Here is a 23,982-nt window from a genome sequence, read left to right as displayed (position 1 = left end):
TTTTCGATATTAGGCTATCACATCACTGATTTTGTTTTATTTTCCCCAATATTAATATTTAGTGAGGGTTTAATATTCCATCTTCAGTAAATTCACTTGCTGTTTTTCATTAACATGTTTATATGTGAAGCATAACACATTCTTCTTGAAGAAACATGAAAAAGAAAAAATGATTATTATCTGATTCTTATAGATTTACAAGTGTTAAATAAGAATAGAATCTGGAATATACTTTAGTAATATGCCATTAGTGTAACTGCATTATGTTTCATTTTATAAATGACATTATACAAGTATCCAGGTATAATAAAATATCAGTAATAAATTACTATTCTATAAGAAAATAAAAACTTAATTAATTTTGGCAGAAGACATATATTCCCCTTATAGTTACATTTACAACATACTGCTCAAAATACTTAATGTAAAATAAAAATACATATATGTAGATATATATTTATATATATAACAGAAACATTTTACCCCTTCACGTATTTACTGGGATTAATGTGGAAGAAAATATTATACAGAAGCTCTTGGAACAAATCACAAAAGAAAAATGGCAATTTTCAGATTTCAGAATATCACAGTAATAAAAATATTTTTTAAAACCTGCCAAAATAGAAATAAGTTGTCATGACAAACTGCAAAACAATATAAAATATATTAGTGGCTAGGGGCTAATATTATTAATACAAAAGTGCTTAGCAATAAAAAAATAATAGAATATCTCAAAGAAAAGTATGCATAAACATATAAAATAAACTAAATTGTGAAGATATATGAAATTGAAACAGATATAAACACGTAGTTATTTGTGCCTATTCACTTTATTCATTTTAAAATATTACTTATAATATTGTATTGGTTTAACCTCCAATTAAAATAAATAAATTTATTTTTAAAAATAAAATAAAATAAATTTTTAAAAATATATTACTTATCAGTCTTATATCACTCTTACACTACTAGACAACTCTATAAAGAGAAGGAAATAAATGTGTATTATGAAAGAGTTCTTAATATTTTTTAATTCTTTGAACTAATAACTTTTAGAATCAATCTTTAATATTCAAGGGCTAAAAAGTGAAAAAAAATTTCTTTGAAATGACACAACCACAATATGCTATTGTTATTTGGAAACCTCTATTTTGTCACATCCAAAAACATTTAATAGTCACAGAATATCTTGAGGAGAATTGATAAGACAGATAAGTAGTTTACTAGTGGCTCAGACGGTAAAGAATCTGCCTGCAATGTGGGAGATCCAGGTTCGAACCTGGGTTAGGAAGATCCCTTGGAGAAGGGAATGGCTACCCACTCCAGTATTCTGGCCTGGAGAATTCCATGAACAGAGGAACCTGGCAAGGCTACAGCCCATAGGGTCACAAAGAGTTGGGCACGACTACACACACACACACACACACACACACACACACACACACACACACACAAATGAAAAAAATCTCAAAATATATTGTCCATATATTTATGAACACAAAAAGATGGAAGTAAGTTGCATTACATTTTAACAGTCAAATTCTTGAACATAGAATCCTGAATGATTTCATTACCACATTTTTCTATATCAAAATACATTGTCTAGGTGAAGTGGTGTTAAAAATAGATAGACATAAAAATTATACTGCGATTGTAATTAGAGACATGGCTTAAGATATTATAACCATAAGTAAAATGATTTAGTTCAAAATTACTTAACTTGATTACCTTTGCTTTCAGACATGTGAGTATAGTAAATGCTGTGATCCTTTAAACTGTGTACTGAAAGGAAAGGCAGAGTGTGGTTCTGGACCATGTTGTGGAAAAAACACTTGTAAGGTAAGTTTTCGAATATTACCTTATTTTCTTCCATGAAATTCCTGATTTTGTGGGCTTTTTAGCTTTTTTTCACACAATTTTTACTCATCTTTCAAATATATAACTGTATGTTCCTGATTCATCCACTGTTGAGTTCAGAATTGAGAAGTCTTTAGATCTTTTCCAATCAAATTTTTAGCCCTACCTCTAACCTCATTGTTTCAATCCCTACTCAGAACTCATCCTATTATGCCATTTAATAACAACTTCAGGTAATCTGGGTGTTGTGAGTTCCTCTTGGTCATAATTGAATGTAGCTCCTCACAATCTACTTATGACAAAATTATGAATAAGCCACCCCACACACACTTGAGATACAATATTTGAATAGACAATTATAATTGTATACAATTATACAATTATAAGTAACCCCTCGCTTTGGAAGTAGCAGAAAAAAGGAATCCATAGGGAATAGTCAGCAATATGTAGCATATCTAACACTGAAGATTAACTTTGTGAATCACTCACTGAATCCTTGACTTCCCTTGGGAAGTTTTCCCTCAATTTTCCTTCATAACCACCTCTGATAGGACCCTGGGTAAGAGCTCTGTTCTAGGGAGGGCTTCATTTCAGCAACTTGCCTTTTTGTGTGTTACTTTTAGGAGGCTAAGACACACATGAACGCTGATTGACGAGAGGTTTTGTCATCAGGTCTGTTTTTCCACTGTCAATGAAAATCTCTCCCCACACCATTTCACCCTGTTCTCTGCATGCTCGTTTTCACTCAGTGGGCTAGTTCTTAAAGCCAATGTTCATTTGTTTCAAGGCACATTAATGTAGAGGCCAGGCTAGGGTTTCCACGTCTTAGCAATAAACTGTGTTGTTCTTTCCTTCCCCAGAACTCACATCTTTGTCTTTGTCTCCAAATCAGTGAGACAGAGCAGTTGAATTTTCTAAACAGTCCATTTCCATCTGGACTCCCCAGGTGGTGCTGAAGAGCCTGCCTGCCAGGAGAATCCCATGGACAGAAGAGCCTGGCCCCTGCAATCCGCAGGGTCACAGAGGGTTGGAGATGACTGAAGTGACTTAGTACACACCCACCGTTGCCCTCTACCTACATCTCAAAGGATAATTCTTTGCAACAGAGATAATTCCTGCATTTGGTCCAGTGAAAATTCATAGTATAAGTTTCTAGGGAGAGATTCGGGGTAACAGCATTGAATTCTGTAAAGAAGTTCCAACTAAAACCTGTAACTTCAGCTATCATCTTTTGTTTTTAACATCTAGAACTGCACTTATTGGTCTGTAGAAGGTAGCCCTGGACAGCCATTTCATTTTTCACACTTGAAGGCACCTGTGACTCAATTCTAGTTCTGGGAATATACCCACTGCCACCATCTGCCCAGGACCTCTCCTTCTCACTGTTGAAGCATGCTTCAATGTCCTATGTTAGTTCCCATTAACTTTCTTACATATTATAGTATAAAATCTAGCTTTTGCTGTCTTTTGAAGGGTCACAGGTGCCTCTCTTATTACTGACCATAAGCTTAAAAGGCTTCTTATTTTTTTCCTGTCTACTTTCCATTCTACTTTCCACTGACATGGTCTGAAATGTACTGCTTTGAACCAGTGTTTTTTTTTCTTATAAATTTTCAGTTTAGATGGACACAAGTCCAAGTACAAAGATATGGAAGACCAATACTTTAACCTGCTATTATCTGACACATAACAGGGACTAACATGTTTTAGCCAGTACCCAGACTTTCCTCTCTGAAGTTTTAAGGAGCTGTGTCTGGTACTGCACACCAGCAATTATCGTGGGTCAGTTGTATCTTGATGATGAACACACAAGCAAAGAATAAGAAATAAGCACTCAGGAAGCTTACATATGACATGAGTTCAGCGTCATGCTCAAGTGAATCTTTGTTTAAAACTGGAGCAACAAGTTTCTTATGCTATACATCAGTTGGATACCCTTGCTTTTCCTTGGCAGTTCTCAGACAAGCTTTTCCTGTGTGCAGTACTGATAGCTCAGTGCAGATCCTGGCTTTTCTAGTCTATACTGTATGGTATATCAGAAGAGCAGAGGGATCCCCTCTTTCCTGGCACCTATGTCCACCCCTGGTAGTGGCAGAAGCTCTGACCCAGCATTACATTCTAAGTTAAATTTCCCACCACTGTGTCTAGGGAGAAGTGTTCCGATTGTCATCCTGGGTCAGAAGCAGTTTCATAATAGAAGTGGAGTTCATCCTGAAAAGAAAATTACTTGAAGGGCAAAAAGGACAAGGATGTCCACTAAGAAACATTTTAGAAACCTGGAAAGACCAGCATCTGAGTTAGTTAAAATATTTCAGGAGTGCAATGGATTAGTTCCCAAGGATCAAAAGTTGAAAAACAGATATGCGTAGTGTCATCTCAGATATTTTCTGTTTATCTTGAAGTGAATATTCAGGATAACTAAAGCATTGTAACTACAAAACATTCACTAGGGCCATTTTTATTATATATATATTTTTTTGTTTGGTTGGTTTTTTAATATAAATTTATTTATTTTAATTGGAGGCTAATTACAATATTGTATTGGTTTTGCCATACATCAACATGAATCCGCTACGGGCCATTTTTAAGTTGAAGTTTAAGTCACACAGTGGAAGTTAGCCGTTGTCAAGGGCGTTTAGTGCGCTGAGCAGCATTTAGAGCATTCACAGTGCTGTGCAGCCGCCGCCTTGACCTGGTTCCACAGCTTCTTCCTCAGCCAAACAGGAGACCCTGACCCATGATGCACCTGCTCTCCTCTCTATGGATTTCCCTACTCTGGACATTCCATAGAACTAGAACCATACAGTGGGAAACCTTGTGTCTGGTTTCGTCACTAAATACAGTGTTTCCGAGTTTCAGTCGCCTTGCAGCATACATCAGTACTCCATTCCTTTATGTGGCTGACAGATTCCGTTGTCCACACCACAGCTTGTTTACACATTAGTAGGCATTTGTCTTCTTTCCAAACTCTTTCACCGGAACTTTTAAGCAAATTTATAGTTTAAACCCTTACAAACGTCACAGTAATGAAAATGATAGCTACAAATTCAGTGCCGTTATTTAATGTTTTTACACTTGTCATACTACTTCAAAGCAAATATGTTTTTCCTTTTCTCACAGATATTTGAAAGAGGAAGAGAGTGTAGGAAAAGCACTGATCCATGTGATTTTCCAGAATTTTGCAATGGGCTGTCTGAATTTTGTGCACCTGATATGAGAGCTGCTGACTTACAAACGTGCAATAATAAATCTTCCTATTGCTTTGGAGGAATATGCCGAGATAGAACAAAGCAGTGCATCGGTTTGTTTGGAAAATGTAACAATTTATTTTTTCTTCTGAGCTTTATTTTTAAGCTATATTTTTCTAAAGTCAGTAAAACACCAAAATAAAAAGGACTGTTTGTTAAATCCATATTTGAACATAAAATTGAAATCATTGTAACTTTGAACTATGTCAAGAGGTAAAACAGACCCAATAAGAACAGGAGAAAATGAATAGGATATTACTGAAATCTGAGGTGGTTGGGAGAAAGTGAGTAGAATTTAGAATTGAAGATGAGAGAGTGCAGAAGACTGTAGAATTTCTCAATTATTTCTGCTCTGACATGCCAGCTCTCCTGTTTTTAAGTGGGTAGTTTTCAGTGTTTCTTTTTCTTGTATATCCAATAGACAATACTGAAATTTGTAATAAATGACATTGACTAGGCATTGTTGTTTAGACATTTCAATATTAATTTACCACAGTTTGAGTTGTTAATTTTTTAAAGATGAGTAATTGGAAATTTGTTTATGTTTTTAGTTGCTAGAGAGGCTAGTTATCAGTGTACAGAAGAAGTGAATTTTCAAAATGATCCGTATGGAAACTGTTTAGGAAGAGCTTGTACTTTTCGGTATGTATTTAGAAATTTTTACATTTTTCAAATGCCTCTGTGAGTGTCTGTGTGTTTGTATACTGTCAAGAGTCACTTAGTGCAAATGAAAAATTAACCTGGTTTATATAGATGAATTTATATGTTGCACTTTACTAGTTGGTGTACATTCTGAATAGCTTTATGATCTCAGTAACATTTTGAATTATCCTCATATTTGGTACTGTTTTTTTAATCTAATCTCTTGTGTCTCTAAGAGACCTCTGGGCATTAAGAGATTTTTTTTAAATATATTGATAGCCAACTCCTTTGTGGAAAGTTAGTTTGCCACTGGACACATTCAGGTGTAGCATTACACAATGAAGTTCAGATTCAATATACCTACCTTGGAGGCCATATATGTATGTCAGCAACTTTAAGACGTGGTAGACGTGAAGACCCTACTGTGACGGCTGATGGAACCATGTGTGATGAACATAAGGTAAATGAAATTTTACTTGCTTCTGTATAGGGTGTATGGATGTCCCAGTGTGTGTGTGTATGTGTGTGAGAGAGAGAGAGAGAGAGAGAGAGAGAGAGCTTAAGGTTTTTAAATTTGTAATTAATGGTACAAATTTTGGTTACTATATCATCGTAAAATTAAAAGGTCACTTTCTATTGGCTAAAGTAGCCTTTACTTCACTGTCTATCTTTTTACTGTGAATTTTGCTATAGTTAGTTGAATTTGTTTTGTCACATTTGAGAAGCTAATCTTGTCCAGTAGGCAAGGATCTGGTCTGCGACAGTTTGTGTAATCAAAGAACAAAAAATATCAAATAATACATGGAAAAAATGGGTCAGAACAAACTAAATAATGAGAAAAGCAAGGAAAACCAAAAAAAAAAAAAAAGAGCCAACATATAACATTGCAGTATTTGACTAGAATTAAATTGCAATAAAACTAAAACATTTTCTCATTAGCCTACTCCCCTAGTTCTTTCTTCAAAAACATAACATGCTTGTTTAAAATTGGACCCTTCTACAAGATACAATAATAAAACAGAGTTTAAATTTTACGTATTTTTCTTAAATACTTTGATAAACATGGAGAATTTTTAAAGACAGTGCCATTAAAGCTAGTACATGAAAGTAAAAAGGGAAACAATTATTTCACATTTTAATTAAAATAATTACATTAAGATACAGTATTTTTAAAAAGTGAAGAATAGAGGAAATTGGAAGTGGATAGTAACCTTACCTCAGAATGGCAAAAGACAGTCTCACATAAATATAAAGGCTTCCCTGGTAGCTCAGCTTGTAAAGAATCTGACTACAATGCAGGAGACCCCAGTTCAATTCCTGGGTTGGGAAGATCCCCTAGAAAAGGGATAGGCTACCCATTCCAGTATTCTTGCCTGACAAATTCTATGGAAGATCCCAGTTCAATTCCTGGGTTGGGAAGATCCCCTAGAAAAGGGATAGGCTACCCATTCCAGTATTCTTGCCTGAAGAATTCCAAGAATCTGGAAGGCTACAGTTGACCTCTGGGTTGGGAAGATCCCCTGTAGAAGGGAACAGCTCTCCACTCCAGTATTCTTGCCTGAATTCAATGGACAGAGGAGTCTGGAGGCTACAGTCCATGAGGCTGGCAAAGAGTTGGACAAGACTGAGCAACTTTCACTTTCAGTCATAAAGGAACATACTGATGCTGACTGCATTATGAAGTAATATGCCATCCCTCTAAGCATCATTTAAAACAAAATGCAATCATGTTTACCATAAATATGGCAGAGTAAATATGTAAAATTATGAACTAATTCAATTATTCATTAATTAGAAAAAAAGTAATATAATGGTATAATAGTACAATGTGGTTTAACATGCACAAGAAAATTAATTTGGCCTTTTCTCTTGGTTTCTGGCCCTGAGCTCCTAAACCTTAGAATTTCCTGACAGGAATATTTGGTGTTACTCATAATGAGATTCATCCAGAGAAACCTAGGTTTATGCTAATGAGGTAATAGGGTGGTGCCTCTTGATGCTTCAGAGTATGCTGGTCACCAGAAAGACCAATTGATTAATGGAGTGGAGCTTTAAGCTCCACTCACAGCATCAATAAAGGGAATGATATGGCTGGAGACTGAACTCTGTAAAAATTTTTGAATGATTACACTCAAGATAGTTTGTAAGTTGGTGAACACAAGGTGTTGTAACGAGGATGTGCCTGGAGAGGACATGGAGACAATGTCACTTCCTCTTGCCCGACAACATAACTTGACCTGTGCATCTCTTCCATTTGGCTGTTCCTGAGTTATATTCTTTCCCATAAATTAGTAAACATAAGTGAGGTCTTTCCCTGAGTTCTGTGAGCCAAATTAGGAAATCATCAAACCTGAGAGGGAGCCATGGGAACCTCCAATTTGTAGCCAGTTGGTCAGAAGGATAAAGACTTGAATCTGGTGTCTGAAATGGGAAGAGTCTTGTGGGACTGAGCCTTTTAACTTTTGGAATTTGATTCTAACTGCAGATAGATTGTGTCAGAATGGGTTGAATTGAATTCTTGGACACTCAGTTGGTATCAGAGTAATAGGTATCAGGTTATCATAGTGGGTATACCCCCACTATGTATGTGTGTATATGTATGTGTGTATATATACAAATATACACATATATATGTGTGTGTATATATATATATATGTCAGAGAAGGCAATGGCAGCCTCTCCAGTACTCTTGCCTGGAGAATCCCAGGGATGGAGGAGCCTAGTAGGCTGCCATCTATGGGGTCACACAGAGTCGGACACGACTGAAGCGACTTAGCAGCATATATATACATATATATATATGTATATATATGTGCACATCTATGTGTACCCCAGTATATATGTACATGTGCATACACACATACCTCAATATACATATACATATGTAGACACACATATCCCAATATGCATGTACATGTGCACACAAACACATATCCCAATATATATGTACCTGTGCACACACACACACGTACCCCAGTATATATGTACCTGTGCACATACACACGCGTACCCAGGTATATATGTACCTGTGCACATACAGATACCCCAGTATATATATACATGTGTACACACACATATCCCAGTATACATGTATCTGTGCACACACACACATACCCCAGTGAATATATACATGTGTACACACACATATCCCAGTATACATGTATATATGCGCACACACACATACTCTAGTGTTTATCTATACAAAAAAATCATGAAATTGAACACATGACTAAGAAACATGAAAATGTTCTAACTTAACCTGTGATTAAATGAATTCAAAATAAGTGAATATTCAGCTATTTTTTCTGTTATCATTTTGACATCAAAAATAACATTTGATGGAGAAAAGATGAAGATGTCATCATAGGAAAATGTTAAACTCTCCTCTCCCCAGGAACACATCAAAAATACAACTACATGTGAAAACAAACTGGATACTTGTCAGGTAGGCAGGGAGGACAAACAATCACTACAGCACCTGTGCCTCTAGGAGGGAGCATACAGGAAGGGTGAGGGGTGTGTGTGTGTGTATGGTTCAGAGATCCTCCCTGGAGAGCAAGTGGTTTAAACTGATTACTGGATACCCCAGGCCTGGGATCTGACACTGGGATTTGATCCCTTATCAAGTTTGAAAATCAGTGGGGCTTACAAGTGTCAGTGCAAGTCGCTCAGTCATGTCTGACTCTGCGATCCCATGGACTATACAGTCCATGGAATTGTCCAGGTCAGAATACTGGAGTGGGTAGCCTTTCCTTTCTCCAGGGGATCTTCCCCACCCAGGGATTGAACCCAGGTCTCCCCCATTGCAGGCTGATTCTTTACCAACTGAGCTATCACAAGCTGAGCCACAAGGGAACCCCAAGAATACTGGAGTGGGTAGCCTATCCCTTCTCTAGAGGATCTTCCCAACCCAGGAATTGAACCAGAGTCTCCTGCATTGCAGGTGAATTCTTTACCAACTGAGCTATCACCAGGAGGCTGTAAAGAGAAAAAAAAAAAACAAGACTCTGCTTGTAAAGAACTGGCTTTACTCCAGGGAACAAGGCAGAGGAAGCTGATTGAACCTGCCTAGAGCTCTGGCTCTTTTCCTGAAACCATGCAAGGTGCACCCCAGGCCGTGTTGAATATCTGCCCTGGCCTCACTAGCTGCAGCACTGCTTTGCAGTAGGGCAAAGTCTGTCATTGCTGAGGAGAGTGTGCACATGGGAAGGATGGAGCTGAATGGGGCGAGGGCAGCTATTTCTGCTGCTTATAGAGGGAGTGGATCAGGAAGTGTCTAGAATTCTGGCTGACATTCCAGAGTCATACCAGGGCACATGCCCCAACCACATCAGGCACCCACTCCAGCACCCTCTTGCTTCAGGGATCATACCCTCTGGGGCAGAGGTGCCCTTCCCAGGATGGAGGGGGAAGGTGCATACTTAAAATGAACTGAACCAACTTGGACCCAAGCTTATACCATAAGGTTGTCCTTATCCATTCACCATCAGCAGCTTGGGACCTGATGCCATCTCCCCAGTAGGGTGGTGATAGCCACGGATCATAGGAGAAGTCTCAGCTCACACCTGGCACTGGCTCTATCCCTTTGTCATCAATCCTGCGTCTCACCAAAGTGACAGCAGGCAGCACACCCTGGGACAGGATGCGACCCATGATCATGTCAGATCTAGCTCTCCCACAAAAACCACTGGGTACACACAGACAGTATAGGGATGCTGGGACACAAAGACGTTCCCTCAAGGCTAGGATAGCTAACTCTTTCACTTAATTTCATAGAGACGAAGTCAAACAAAATGAGAAGAGAAAAGAATTATTTCAAATGAAAGGAAAAAAAACTGAAAAAACAACAAAAGATAATTTACCAGATAAAAAGTTTAAAGCATAAGCAATAACAATGTTATCTGAACTTGGGAAAAGAAGAAATGGACACAGTGAGAATTCTAGTGAAAAACTAGAAATATAAAAAATAACTAGTCAGAGGTGAAGAATACAATAACTAAAAGAGGTTCATAGATACAGAGAACAAGTTAGTGATTACCAGTGGGAAGAGGTTAGCAGGGAGAGATTAAGAGATACAAACTGCTGCTGCTGCTGCTGCTGCTGCTATGTCACTTCAGTCGTGTCCGACTCTGTGCAGCCCCATAGACAGCAGCCCACCAGGCTTCTGCGTCCCTGGGATTCTCCAGGCAAGAACACTGCCATTTCCTTCTCCAATACATGAAAGTGAAGAGTGAAAGTGAAGTCACTCAGTCTTGTCCGACTCTTAGCAACCCCATGGACTGCAGCCCACCAGGCTCCTCGGTCCATGGGTTTTCCAGGCAAGAATACTGGAATAGGGTGCCATTGCCTTCTCTGAAGAGATACAAACTAATATATATAAAATAAATAAGCTATAAGAATATATCGCACAGCACAGAGAACATAGCCAATATTTTATGCTAACTTTATTATTTTAATTTTTAATTTATATTCGAGTACAGTTAATTAACAATATTGTATTAGTTTCAGGTGTACAGCAAAGTGATTAAGTTTTACATATCCACTTTTTTCATATTCTTTTCCCATTTAGGTTATTACAGAATATTGAACAGAGATCCCTGTGCTATATAGTTAGTCCTTGTTGGTTATCTGTTTTAAATATAACAATGTGTGCGTGTCAATCCCAAACACCCAATCTATCCTTCCCCCTCAACCCTTCACCCTTAGTAGCCATAAGTTCATTTTCTAAGTCTATGAGTCAGTTTCTATTTTGTAAATAACTTCATTTCAATCATTTTTCTTTAGGAATACACATATAAGTGATATCCTGTGATACTTATCTTTCTCTGTCTGACTTACTTCACTTAGTTTGATAATCTCCAGGTCCATTTATGTTGCTACAAATGACATTAATTCATTCTTTTTAGTGGCTAATATCCCATTGTATATATGTACCACTTATCCTTTATCCCTTCATCTGCTGAGGGACATTTAATCTGCTTCTGTGTCTTGGCTATTTTGAATAGTGCTGCAGTGAACATTGGGGTGCATGTATGCTTTTGAATCAAGATTTTTCTCTGGTTATATACCCAGGAGTGGGACTGCTAGATCATACGGTATTTCCATTTTTAAAGAATTGTTCTCCGTAGTGGCTGCACCAATTTGCATCCCCACAAACCTCATAGGAGAGTTCCTTTCTCTGCACACCCTCTCTAGCATTTACTGTTTGTAGGTATTTTGATGATGGCCATCCTGACCATATGAGATGATACCACATTGCAGTTTCGGTTCACATTTCTCTGATAATTTGATGGGCTTCCCTGGTGTCTCAGATGGTTAAAAATCTGCTGGCAATGCAGGAGACCTGGGTTTGATCTCTGGATTGGGAAGATCTCCTGAAGTAGGGAATGGCTGCCCACTCTAGGATTCTTTGCCTGGAGAAATTCCATGGACAGAGGAGCCTTGTTGTTGTTCAGTCAGTAAGTCCTGTTCAACTCTTTGTGACCCCAAGGACTACAGCATGCCTGGCTTCCCTATCCTTCACCATCTCCCGGAGTCTGCTCAGACTCATGTCCTTTGAGTCAGTGATGCCATCCAACCACCTCATCTTGTTGTCCCTTTCTCCTCCTGCCTTCAATCCTTCCCACCATCTGGGTCTTTTCCAGTGAGTTGATTCTTCCCATCAGGTGGCCAAAGTATTAGAGATTCAGCTTTAGCATCAATCCTTCCAATGAATGTTCAGGGTTGATTTCACTTAGGATTGATTGGTTTGATCTCCTTGCAGTCCAAGGGACTCTCAAGAGTCTTCTCCAGCACCACGGTTTGAAAGCATCAATTCTTCAGTGCTCAGTCTTCCTTATGGTCCAACTCCCATCCATACATGACTACTGGAAAAACCATAGCATTGACTATACAGACCTTTGTCAGCAAAGTGATGTCTCTGTTTCTTAATACGCTGTCCATGTTTTTCATAGCCTTTCTTTCAAGAAGCAAGTGTCTTTTAATTTCATGGCCTCAGTCTCCACAGTGATTTTGAAGCCCAAGAAGATAAAATCTGTCACGTTTCCATTGTTTCCCATCTATTTGCCATAAAGTGATGAGATTGGATGCCATGATCTTAGTTCTCTGACAGTCCACGGGGTTGCAAAGAGTCAGACACAGCTAATTGCCTAACACTTTCATTTTCAATAATTAACTATGTTGAACATCTTCTCATAGGTCACTTACCCATCTGTATGTCTTCTCTAGAGCATTGTCTCTCTTTAGGTCTTTTGCCCATGTTTTGAGTGGGTTGTGTGTTTTTATGATGTTGAGCTGGATGAGATGTTTGAAAATTTTAAAGGCTAATTCTTTGTCAGTTGCATCATTTGCAAATATCTTCTCCCATCCTGTGAGTTGTCTTTTTGTTTTTGTATATAATTCCCTTTTCTGTGCAACAGCTTTTGATTTTATTTAGGTACCATTCATTTTTGTTTTTATTTCCATTACTCTGGGAGATGGGTCAAAAAAGATATCACTGCAATTTATGTTAGGGAATGTTTGGTCTTTTTTTCCTCCAGTCTTACATTTAAGTCTTTAATTCATTTTGAGCTTATTTTTGTGTATGGTGTTAGAGTTTTCTAATTTCTTTTTTTTTTTTAACATGTAGCTGTCCAGTTTCCCAGCACTGCTTATTGAAGAGGCTGTCTTTCCTCCATTGTATAGTCTTGCCTGCTTTGTCATAGATTAGGTGACCATAGGTGTATGGGTTTATCATGAGCTTTGTGTCCTAGTCCACTGATCTATATGTGTTTTTGTGCCAGTACCTTCCTGTTTTGATGACTGTAGCTTTGTAGTGTAGTCTTAAGTCTGGGAGCCTGATTCTTCAGCTTCATTTTGCTTTAGATTCCTTTGGTTACTCAGGGTCTTTTGTGTCTCTTTACAAATTTTATGATTTTTGTTCTAGCTCTGTGAAAAATTCCATTGGTAATTTGATATGAATTTCATTAAATCTGGAAATTTTCTTGGACAATGTAGTCCTTTGGACAGTATTGATTCTGCCTGTTCAAGAATGTGGTGTGTCTTTCTGTCTGTGTTGTCTTCCAAATAAGCTACAAGAATATATTACACAGCTCAGAGAATATAGCTAATATTTTATATTAATTTTAAATGGAGTATAATATATAAAAATACTGAATCAATATGTAGTATATCTGAAACTAATATAATATTGTAAACCAGCTATACTTCAAGTAAAAAGAAAATTTGATGGTGAGAAGCATAACTTATAACCTTCTTAAAAATAAGTATAAATCAACAGATACTTTATGGAAAGTGATTTTGAAATGTTTAGGAGTCAAATTTATCATCACACTTTTTATCTATTTCTGATGTAATTAAGTTAAATTTTCAAATATTATGAAATAGACATTGATATAGAGCAATTATGATGTGAGTTATAATAGATCAAATAAACAAGACACACTAAATGCCAATTATAGGTTGATCAGATAAGTTAAGCACAGTGAAGTGAAAGTGAATGTCACTCAGTCATGTCCGACTCTACAACCCCATGGACTCTAGCCTATCATTTTTCTCTGTCCATGGGGGTTCTCCAGGCCAGAATACTGGAGTGGGCAGCCATTACCTCCTCCAGGGGATCTATCCAACCCAGGAACTGAACATAGGTCTCCCACATTGCAAGTGGATTCTTTACCGTCTGAGCCACCAGGAAAGCCCATACCAAATACAAATAATTTTTAATGACATAGAGATATGTAATATTATGGTGATAGAGAAATCAGGGTTAAACCTGCAAGACATTATTTCTACCTTTTAATTTTTTTTAATTGAATATGGTTGAGTTACGGGGCTGTGTTAGTGTCTTGTGTACAACAAAGTGATTCAGTTATATATATTCTTTTCCATTGTGGTGTATTACAAGATATTGAATATAGTTTCATGTGCTATACTGTAGGACCTTCTTGTTTATCTATTTTGTATATAGTGGTTTTTATCTGCTAATCCTAACTCCTAATTTATCCATCTCCCATCCCCTTCAGCTCTACTTTTTTGACTACACATGAAAATTATGTGGGTTGTGATCACTATTTAAGCATAGATTGTGTCTTTGACTTGGAAGGCAATATTGTTAAAATGGTACTGTTCTCAGAATCAATTAATGAATATGATCCAAAAGAATCCAGAAGAATCATGATTCCACCAGGTTTCTTTTCTGAGGTGGGGGGCAGGGAATGTGTTGCTGGTGGAAATTGAAAAACTAATTTAAAAGTTATATTAAAATGCAAAGAGCTAAATGTACAAAATAGCCAATGCAATTTGAAATAAAATGGAAATTGGGAATTCATCTTACTAAATAACAAGACTTAAGATATTAAGTTGAAATAATTAAAATAAAAGCCAATAGGTACAAGGATAAATTAGCCTATAGTCTAAGGTATAAAATATTATTTCAAAGGAATTACAGATCAAAATGCTTTAATTAAAACTCAAAGAAAACTTAGGGATAGTATCTGTGAGTATCCAAGTATCTCAGAGTTATCTTAAACGGTACAGTAGTTACAGATAAGGGCAAATATTGATAAATATATTATATCATGGTTAAAACTACTGGATAGACTTGAAGTTCCAGGACAGACTAGACATAATTTCTTCTATTCTTATGATTAATTGTAGCTAAGAGTCCTGGATGTTAAATGTAAAATAAACATAAGAAGATTCCGAAACCTGAAAGATTCTTTCAGCAGATCAGCTAGGCACCTCAGTACCTGTGGAAAAACATAACAATGTGATCTCTTTGCTTTTAGCCTTATATCTCCCAAACTGAGTGCCAGAGAAGCCAGAAACTCAGAAATGTCAATTGAAACAGACAGAAACAAGTCATAAAGGAAAGCCTGACTTTAGCCAAGTGAACAGCTTAGCAAGATGGTACACTTTTAAACAATGGATTCTCTACTGCAGCCAAAGGATATAGATAAAATTGTAGCTACACTTCTACTCTCACCAGGGTGGTAGAACAGAGGATTTGTGGAGAGCCTGTTCTCCCCAGCCACTTGCAGTAATAAGGAGCCCTTCTCATTCCAGATTTTAGTGGATTCTGTACTTCCAATGCTGAGTGAATGATAGTCGCTCAGTTTTGCACAACTCTTTGCGACTCCTTGTACTGTAGCCCACCAGACTCCTTTGTCCATGGCATTGTCCAGGCAAGAACACTGGAGTGTGTTGCCATTCCCTTCTCCAACTTTCAGCATTACCTGGCAAAAATGAGGCAGTGTTCCTTTCCCCTACTTCAGAGTTGTAACAGAGGAGAACTGCTGAACCAGAAAGTTTAACCAGGTTTAACCACAAGGTTTAACCAGAATCTCATAACACAGTAATCAGAATCGAGGTTTCAATCAAAAATCACACACTTCATACCATGAACCAGGAAAATCTCAATTCCAAAGAAAAGAAAAGAAAATCAATAAGCATTAACAACAAAATTATATTGTTAGAAATAGCCAGGGGTCTCCAACCCTTCATAGGAACCAGGTCACACAGCAGTAAGTAACTGCCAAGAAAGCAAGCAAAGCTTTGCCTGCCACTCCCCATCACTCCCCATCACTCACATTACCTGTCCCTGGTGCCAAAAATATTGGGGACCACTGCTTTAAGCAATATGAAGCAGCCATCAGAATAGTTTATCTAACTGATTCTAGTCCCCATAGCAATATGAGGGATGATAAACACATCTCAGCACATTCGTTTCAAACTTGAAAAGGAATGTGTTTGGGGCATGTGCCTGTCCAAAAGTAGATAAGCTGATCAATGAAAAAGTAAACGAAGTTTCTCCCTTTTTCTCACCCATTCTTACCTCAGATCAGTTCAGTCTCTCAGTCATGTCCATTACAAACTACCAAAGTTCACCCAAACTCATGTGCATCTAGTCGGTGATGCCATCCAGCCATCTCATTGTCTGTTGTCGCCTTCTCCTGCCCACAATCCCTCCCAGTCCTGAATATTCATTGGAAGAACTGATGTTGAAGCTGAAACTCAAATACTTTGGCCACCGGAGCGAAGAGCTGACCCATTTGAAAAGACCCTGATGCTGGGAAAGATTGAAGGCAGGAGGAGGAGGGGACGACAGAGGATGAGATGGTTGGATGGCATCACCGACTCAATGGACATGGGTTTGGGTAGACTCCAGGAGTTGGTGATGGACAAGGAGGCCTGGCGTGCTGCAGTTCATGTGGTTGCAAAGAGTCGCACATGACTGAGTGACTGAACTGAACACATCCTACATGACTGCAGGAAAAACCATAGCTTTGACTAGACGGACCTTTGTCCGTATATTTACCAATAGTGATAGAAAATAACGAATGTTTTAGACTTCATCATCTGTTGGATATTCTATCAGATAACTTGAGAAAAGTGGGCAGATAATCTTAGAACATGTCCCCCAGAGTGTTCAAATTAAATTAATATTTTGATAGAAGAATATTAACATGCAGTCTACCTCAAAATCAGGTTAAATAAATAAAACACAAATTTGTATTTAGTGAGCATTTACTATGTCCCAAACTATTTTTGTTCCTTTTTGTGTAATAAATTATTTCATCCTTATAACCTATGACTTGGGTATAATTTCTCTTTCAAACTCAAAGATAGATAAAGCTAGGTATGAAGGAGCACATTGCTTTTGTGAAAGACAAGGGATACTGTTATAAAGTTAGGAGAATGTAAAAATGACTGGTTGAAGCACTGGTATTGAGCACTGATCAATGGGCTCTATGATTAAAGTAGTTCTTGCACTGAATATTGGCTCTGTCGGTCAGTGGTGACATGACCTAAAAAGTGTACATTTAATTCTCATTAAATGTAAAATGTGGATAAAAATATCTCCCTCTCAAGGTCAATGTGAGCATATATATAGAAATGCATAGAAAGTTCAAAGGCCCATTTCAAATGCTCGTTAAAATTTGGCTTGCTTTGTTCTTATACCAGTTATAATTTTTAACTTCATAATTTCTATGCCTTGTAGAAAAGACACAGAAAAGTTTGATGTTTTCTGGTATATCAAGAATGTTTGGGAGAATGACATTCTAACATGTATACTATCATGTGAATTGAATCACCAGTGCATGGGGATGACCCAGAAAGATGTTATGGGGAGGGAGGTGGGAGGGGGGTTCATGTTTGGGAATGCATGTAAGAATTAAAGATTTTAAAATTTAAAAAATAAAAAACTAAAAAAAAAAAAACAAACAAACAACAAAAAAAAGAATGTTGTCTACTTTTATTGAGGAGACAAATTAGAGAAAATCTCTATGGCACTTGAAAAGCACTGAATGGACTTTTCTCGTATTTTATTTTTAAAATCCTTTCCACATTAAAATAAAACCCTCCTGTAACATACCAAATTACAATACTTTAATAATTTTCATTGGCTATTAGTAAACTCACAAGCCTCCTCCTTCAATGGAAGCAATGCTGATGCTACTGCTGCTACGTCACTTCGGTTGTGTCTGACACTATGCGACCCCATAGACAGCAGCCCACCAGGCTCCCCCTGTCCCTGGGATTTTCAAGGCAAGAACACTGGAGTGGGTTGCCATTTCCTTCTCCAATGCATGAAAGTGAAGAGTGAAAGTGAAGCCGCTCAGTCATGTCCGACTCATAGCGACCCCATGGACTGCAGCCTACCAGGCTCCTCGGTCCATGGGATTTTCCAGGCAAGAGTACTGGAGTGGGGTGCCATTGCCTTCTCCGAATGGAAGCAATATCTTATTGTAAAAACTTGATGTTTGATAAAGTAATAATGTACCATTTTGACTTCAAGTTTTTTATTAGAATGAGTCGATGTTACAAAATTCAAGTTCATCCTAAGTATATATCATATTGTATATCAAATTTCTTATACTAAGTACAGTTAATGAATTCCTGACTTTAAAGTTGATGGTTGTTTCATCATTTTAGTTTTGTCAGAACGGAAATTGCAAGTTACTTCATGAATACGATCAGTATCAACATTGTGACTCATTTGTCAAATGTAAAGGACATGGGGTATGTAATTGTTACTCTATTTTATGTATAGTTTTAAAATACATATCATAACATTTTACAAGATAATAATAAGCTTCAGATTTATGGATGTGGAAATTTCTTTGGAGAATTTCAGTTAAATGTAGAAACCAAATTTCATTATTTATACATGTGTACATGTTCTATGTATTCTATCAGATCATTGCACACTTCATGAGTTAAAAACTTTTAAACTTTGTACAGAAATGCAATATGAAACATAAGCTATTATAATGTTGGATAGAGACTGCATACTTTTGGAAATAGATATATTTAGTGTTACATCTATATCAGTTCAGTTCAGATCAGTCACTCAGTCATGTCCAACTCATTGTGACCCCAAGGACTGCGGCATGCCAGGCCTGCCTGTCCATCACCAACTCCCAGAGTTTACTCAAACTCATATCCATTGAGTCAGTGATGCCATGCAACCATCTCACCCTCTGTCATCCCCTTCACCTCCCACGTTCAATCCTTGTTAGCATCTGGGTCTTCTCCAGTAAATCAGTTCTTCGCATTAGGTGGCCAAAGTATTGGAGTTTCAGCTTTAACACCAGTTCTTCCAATGAACATTCAGTACTGATCTCCTTTAGGATGAACTGGATCCCCTTGCAGTCCAAAGGACTCTCAAGAGTCTTCTCCAACATCACAGCTCAAAAGCATCAATTCTTCTGCCCTCAGCTTTCTTTATAGTCTAACTCTCATATCCATACATGACTACTACTAAAATCATAGCTTTGACTAGATGCTCCTTTGTTGGCAAAGTAATGTCTCTGCTTTTTAATATGCTGTCTAAGATGGTCATAACTTTTCTTCCAAGGAGCAAGCATCGTTTAATTTCATGGCTGCAATCACCATCTGCAGTGATTTTGGAGCCCCCCCAAAAAATAAAGTCTGACACTATTTCCAGTTTCCCCATCTACTTGCCATGAAGTGATGGGACCAGGTGCCATGATCTTCGTTTCTGAATGTTAAGCTTTAACCCAACTTTTTCACTCTCCTCTTTCACTTTCATCAAGAGACTTTTTAGTTCCTCTTCATTTTCTGCCATAAGCGTGGTGTCATCTGCATATGTGAGGTTATTGATATTTCTCCTGGTGATATTGACTCCAACTTGTGCTTCATCCAGTCCAGCATTTGTCATGAGGTACTCTGCATATAAGTTAAATAAGCATGGTGACAATATACAGTGTTGACATACTCCTTTCCCAACTTGGAACCTGTGTGTTGTTCCATGTCCATTTCTAACTGTTGCTATCTTGACCTGCATACAGATTTCTCCGGAGGCAGGTCAGCTGTTCTGGTTTCCCCATCTCTTGAAGAATTTTCCACAATTCACTGTGATTCACATATCAAAGGCTTTGGCATAGTCAATAAAGCAGAAATAGATGTTTTCTGGAACACTCTTGCTTTCTCAGTGATCCAACGAATGTTGGTAATTTGATCTCTGGTTCCTCTGCCTTTCTAAATCGAGGTTGAACTTTGGAAGTTCACAGTTCATGTACTGTTGAAGCCTAGCTTAGAGAATTTTGAGCATTACTTTACTAGGGTGTGCTGCTACTGCTAAGTCGCTTCAGTCATGTCTGACTCTGTGCGACCCCATAGATGGCAGCCCACCAGGCTCCCCGTCCTTGGAATTCTCCAGGCAAGAACACAGGAGTGGGTTGCCATTTCCTTCTCCAATGCATGAAAGTGAAAAGTGAAAGTGAAGTCACTCATTCGTGTCTGACTCTTAGAGACCTCATGGACTGTAGCCCAGCAGGTTCCTCCATCCATGGGATTTTCCAGGCAAGAGTACTGGAGTAGGTTGCCATTGCTCTTGCTAAGGTGTGAGATGAGTTCAATTTTGTGGTAGTTTGAGCATTCTTTGGCATTGCCTTTCTTTGGAACTGGAGTGAAAACTCACCTTTTCCATTCTTGTGGCCACTGCTGAGTTTTCCAAATTTGCTGGCATATTAAGTGCAGCAGTTTCACAGTATCGTCTTTTAGGATTTGAAATAGCTCAACTGGAATTCCATCACCTCCGCTAGCTTTGTTCATAGTGATGCTTCCTAAGGCCCACTTGACTTCACATTCCAGGATGTCTGTCTCTAGGTGAGTGATCACACCATCGTGATTATCTCAGTCGTGAAGATCTTTTTTGTATAGTTCTTCTGTGTATTCTTGCCACTTTTCTTAATATCTTCTGCTTCTGTCAGGTCCATACCATTTCTGTCCTTCATGGAGCCCATCTTTACATGAAATGTTCTCTTAGCATCTCTAATTTTCTTGAAAAGATCTCTAGTCTTTCACATTCCATTGTTTTCCTCTATTTCTTTGCACTGATCACTGAGGAAGGCTCTCTTACTTCTCCTTGTTATTCTTTGGCACTCTGTATTCAAATGGGTATATCTTTCCCTTTCTCCTTTGCCTTTAGCTTCTCTTCTTTTCTCAGATACTTGTAAGGCCTCCTCAGACAATCATTGTGCATTTTTGCATTTCTTTTTCTTCGGGATTGTCTTGATCACTGCCTCCTGTACAATGTAAGGAGCCTTCATCCATAGTTCTTTGGGCACTCTTGTCTCTCAGTCTAATCCCCTGAATCTATTTGTCTCTTCCCTTGTACAATCATAAGGGATTTGATTTAGGTCATACCTGAATGGTCTAATGGTTTTCTCCACTTTCTTCAATTTCAGTCTGAATTTGGCAATAAGGAGCTCATGATCTCAGCCACAGTCAGCTCCCCGTCTTGTTTTTGCTGGCTTTATAGAGCTTTTCCATCTTTGTATGCAAAGAATATAATCAATCTGGTTTTGGTATTGACCATCTGGTGATGTCCATGTGTAGAGTCTTCTCTTGTGTTGTTGGAAGAGGGTGTTTGCTATGACCTGTGCAATCTCTTGGCAAAACTCTCTTAGCCTTTGTCCTGCTTCATTCTGCTTCATTCCAAGGCCAAATTTTCCCATTACCCCAGGTATTTCTTGACTCCTTTCTTTTGCATTCCAGTCCCCTATAATGAAAAGGACATCTTTTTTCAGTGTTAGTTCTAGAAGGTCTTGTAGGTCTTCATAGAACTGTTCAACTTAAGCTTCTTCAGCATCACTCATTGGGACATAGACTTGGATTACTGTGGTACTGAACGGTTCACCTTGGAAACAAACAGAGATCATCCTGTCATTCTTGAGACTGCATCCAAGTACTGCATTTCAGACTCTTTGTTGACTATGATGGCTACTCCATTTCTTCTAAGTGATTCTTGCCCACGGTAGTAGGTATAATGGTCATCTGGGTTAAATTCACCCATTCCAGTCTATTTTAGTTCACTGATTCTTAAAATGTCAACGTTCTCTCTTGCTGTCTCCTATTTGACAACTTCCAAGTTGCCTTGATTCATGGACAAGTTCTTATGCAATATTACTCTTTATAGCATCGGACTTTACTTCCATCACCAGTCACATCCACAGCTGGGTGTTGTTTTTGCTTTGGCTCCATCTTTTCATTCTTTTCAGAGTTAGTATATACATATATTTATATATGTATACAGAAATATAAATACTGCTTATAATTGAGTGCATGACTCTGATGCTGGGAAAGATTGAAGGCAGAAGAAGGGGATGACAGAGGATGAGAGGGTTGGAAGGCATCACCAACTCGATGGACATGAGTTTGAGCAAGCTCCAGGTATTGGTGAAGGACAGAGAAGCCTGGTGTGTTGCAGTCCATGGGGCTGAACATGGCTGAGTGATTGAACTGAGCTGAACTGAACTGATAACTGATATATACAAAACACTCACAAACTTTATTTCTATTACACATTACTCATAATCTAATATATTTTTAACAGCAGAGATCTTTGTCCATTGAAATCTGTCTCAGATCAGTGACTTCAGTTTATTTTTCTCTATGGTTCTTTCTGTATTTGAAGTCATTCACTGATGGACTTTTGTATACTACTGAATTTTTATTTAACTGTTGTAAATAGTGGTACAGTGGACGCTGCTGTACATTCACTTTGCAGAGTTATTTGATTTCATAAATTGATTGCATTGATATCTGATGGGCCAAATATATGCATAATTTGAATTTTAATAAATATTGCCTGTCTTCAGGAAATATTATATCAGTTTTTCTGCACCTATCAGGAGTGAAAACATTTCTTCAAATTCAGGCCAGATGGGCTTCTTAGTTTACTAATATCTTCTAACATGCTGAATTTATTGCTAATTTTCATTTTTTAAATTAATAATAGCATTTCAGTGTGTCTGGTCACATTTTCCATTTGCACTTTTATTTGTCTAGCCATTGTGAAATCATCACCTGAATTATAGAAATTCTGTGCCCTATTTAGGATTTTCTAAATATGTGTTTAGCTTCAAAAGGGTAGTTAGTATCTCCCATTATCTTGATGCTTCATATTTTCTATAATAATCCTGGAAAAATTGATCTGTGTGTCTTGTATCAAAATTTACTTCCTATTTACACATCCTGTTATTTACAGTTTCTTTTATGTTCCATTCCTTTATTGTTTAATTTCAATTTAATTTTGCTTGAACTTATCCCTAGATTCCTTATTCTGCTTCTGACCCATCTTTTGATTCATCCGTAAGGTCATATTTATAAATATATTGTAGCCTTCCTGTGCTGTGCTGTGCTTAGTCGCTCAGTTGTGTCCGACTCTTTGCGACCCCATGGACCATAGCCTGCCAGGCTCCTCTGTCCTTGGGGCTTATCCAGGCAAGAATACTGGAGTGAGTTGCCATGACCTCCTCCAGAGGATCTTCCCAACCCAGGGATTGAACCCAGGTCTGCCGCATTGCAGGCCAAATTCTTTACCATCTGAGCTACCAGGGAAGCCCAAGAATACTAGAGTGGATAGCCTATCCCTTCTCCAGGGGATCCCCCCAACCTAAAAAATTGAACCAGGATCTCCTGCATTGCAGGTGGATTCTTTATCAGCTGAGCTACCAGGGAAGCCACCTAGCCTTCCTATTTTCTAGCAAAATCAATTTTTCCGACTGTACCTGAATAAGTAAGCTTCACCCTTTAGATTTCTCCCCATGTTTTGTAAAAGTTGACTCTTACAACAGTTTTATGAAATATCTGGTACAGTTCATAATAAATTTCAACTTCTGCTATAATTTTTAGCTTCATAATTTCTATGTTTTTTTAGAAGACCCAGTTATATATTTTCAGGTGTATCAAGAATGTTGTCTACTTT

At 37.8% G+C, this 23,982-nt stretch overlaps 1 protein-coding gene across 1 annotated transcript in view; it reads left to right on the top strand.

The window, feature by feature from the left end:
* LOC121818062 (A disintegrin and metallopeptidase domain 3-like) overlaps positions 1 to 23,982 on the top strand; it is a 104,039-nt gene that overhangs the window by 65,377 nt on the left and 14,680 nt on the right. Inside the window, exons 13-17 of the mRNA XM_060406913.1 lie at positions 1,741 to 1,839; positions 4,978 to 5,173; positions 5,657 to 5,747; positions 6,027 to 6,207; positions 18,681 to 18,767. Of these exons, the coding sequence (XP_060262896.1) occupies positions 1,741 to 1,839; positions 4,978 to 5,173; positions 5,657 to 5,747; positions 6,027 to 6,207; positions 18,681 to 18,767 (654 nt within the window). The remainder of the gene's footprint in view (positions 1 to 1,740; positions 1,840 to 4,977; positions 5,174 to 5,656; positions 5,748 to 6,026; positions 6,208 to 18,680; positions 18,768 to 23,982) is intronic.

The sequence above is a fragment of the Ovis aries genome, chromosome 26 (assembly GCF_016772045.2).
Source record: "Ovis aries strain OAR_USU_Benz2616 breed Rambouillet chromosome 26, ARS-UI_Ramb_v3.0, whole genome shotgun sequence".
NCBI classification, from domain to species: Eukaryota; Metazoa; Chordata; class Mammalia; order Artiodactyla; family Bovidae; genus Ovis; species Ovis aries.
Note: the sequence above shows the minus strand (reverse complement) of the source record. Positions and strands in the feature narration are given on the sequence as shown.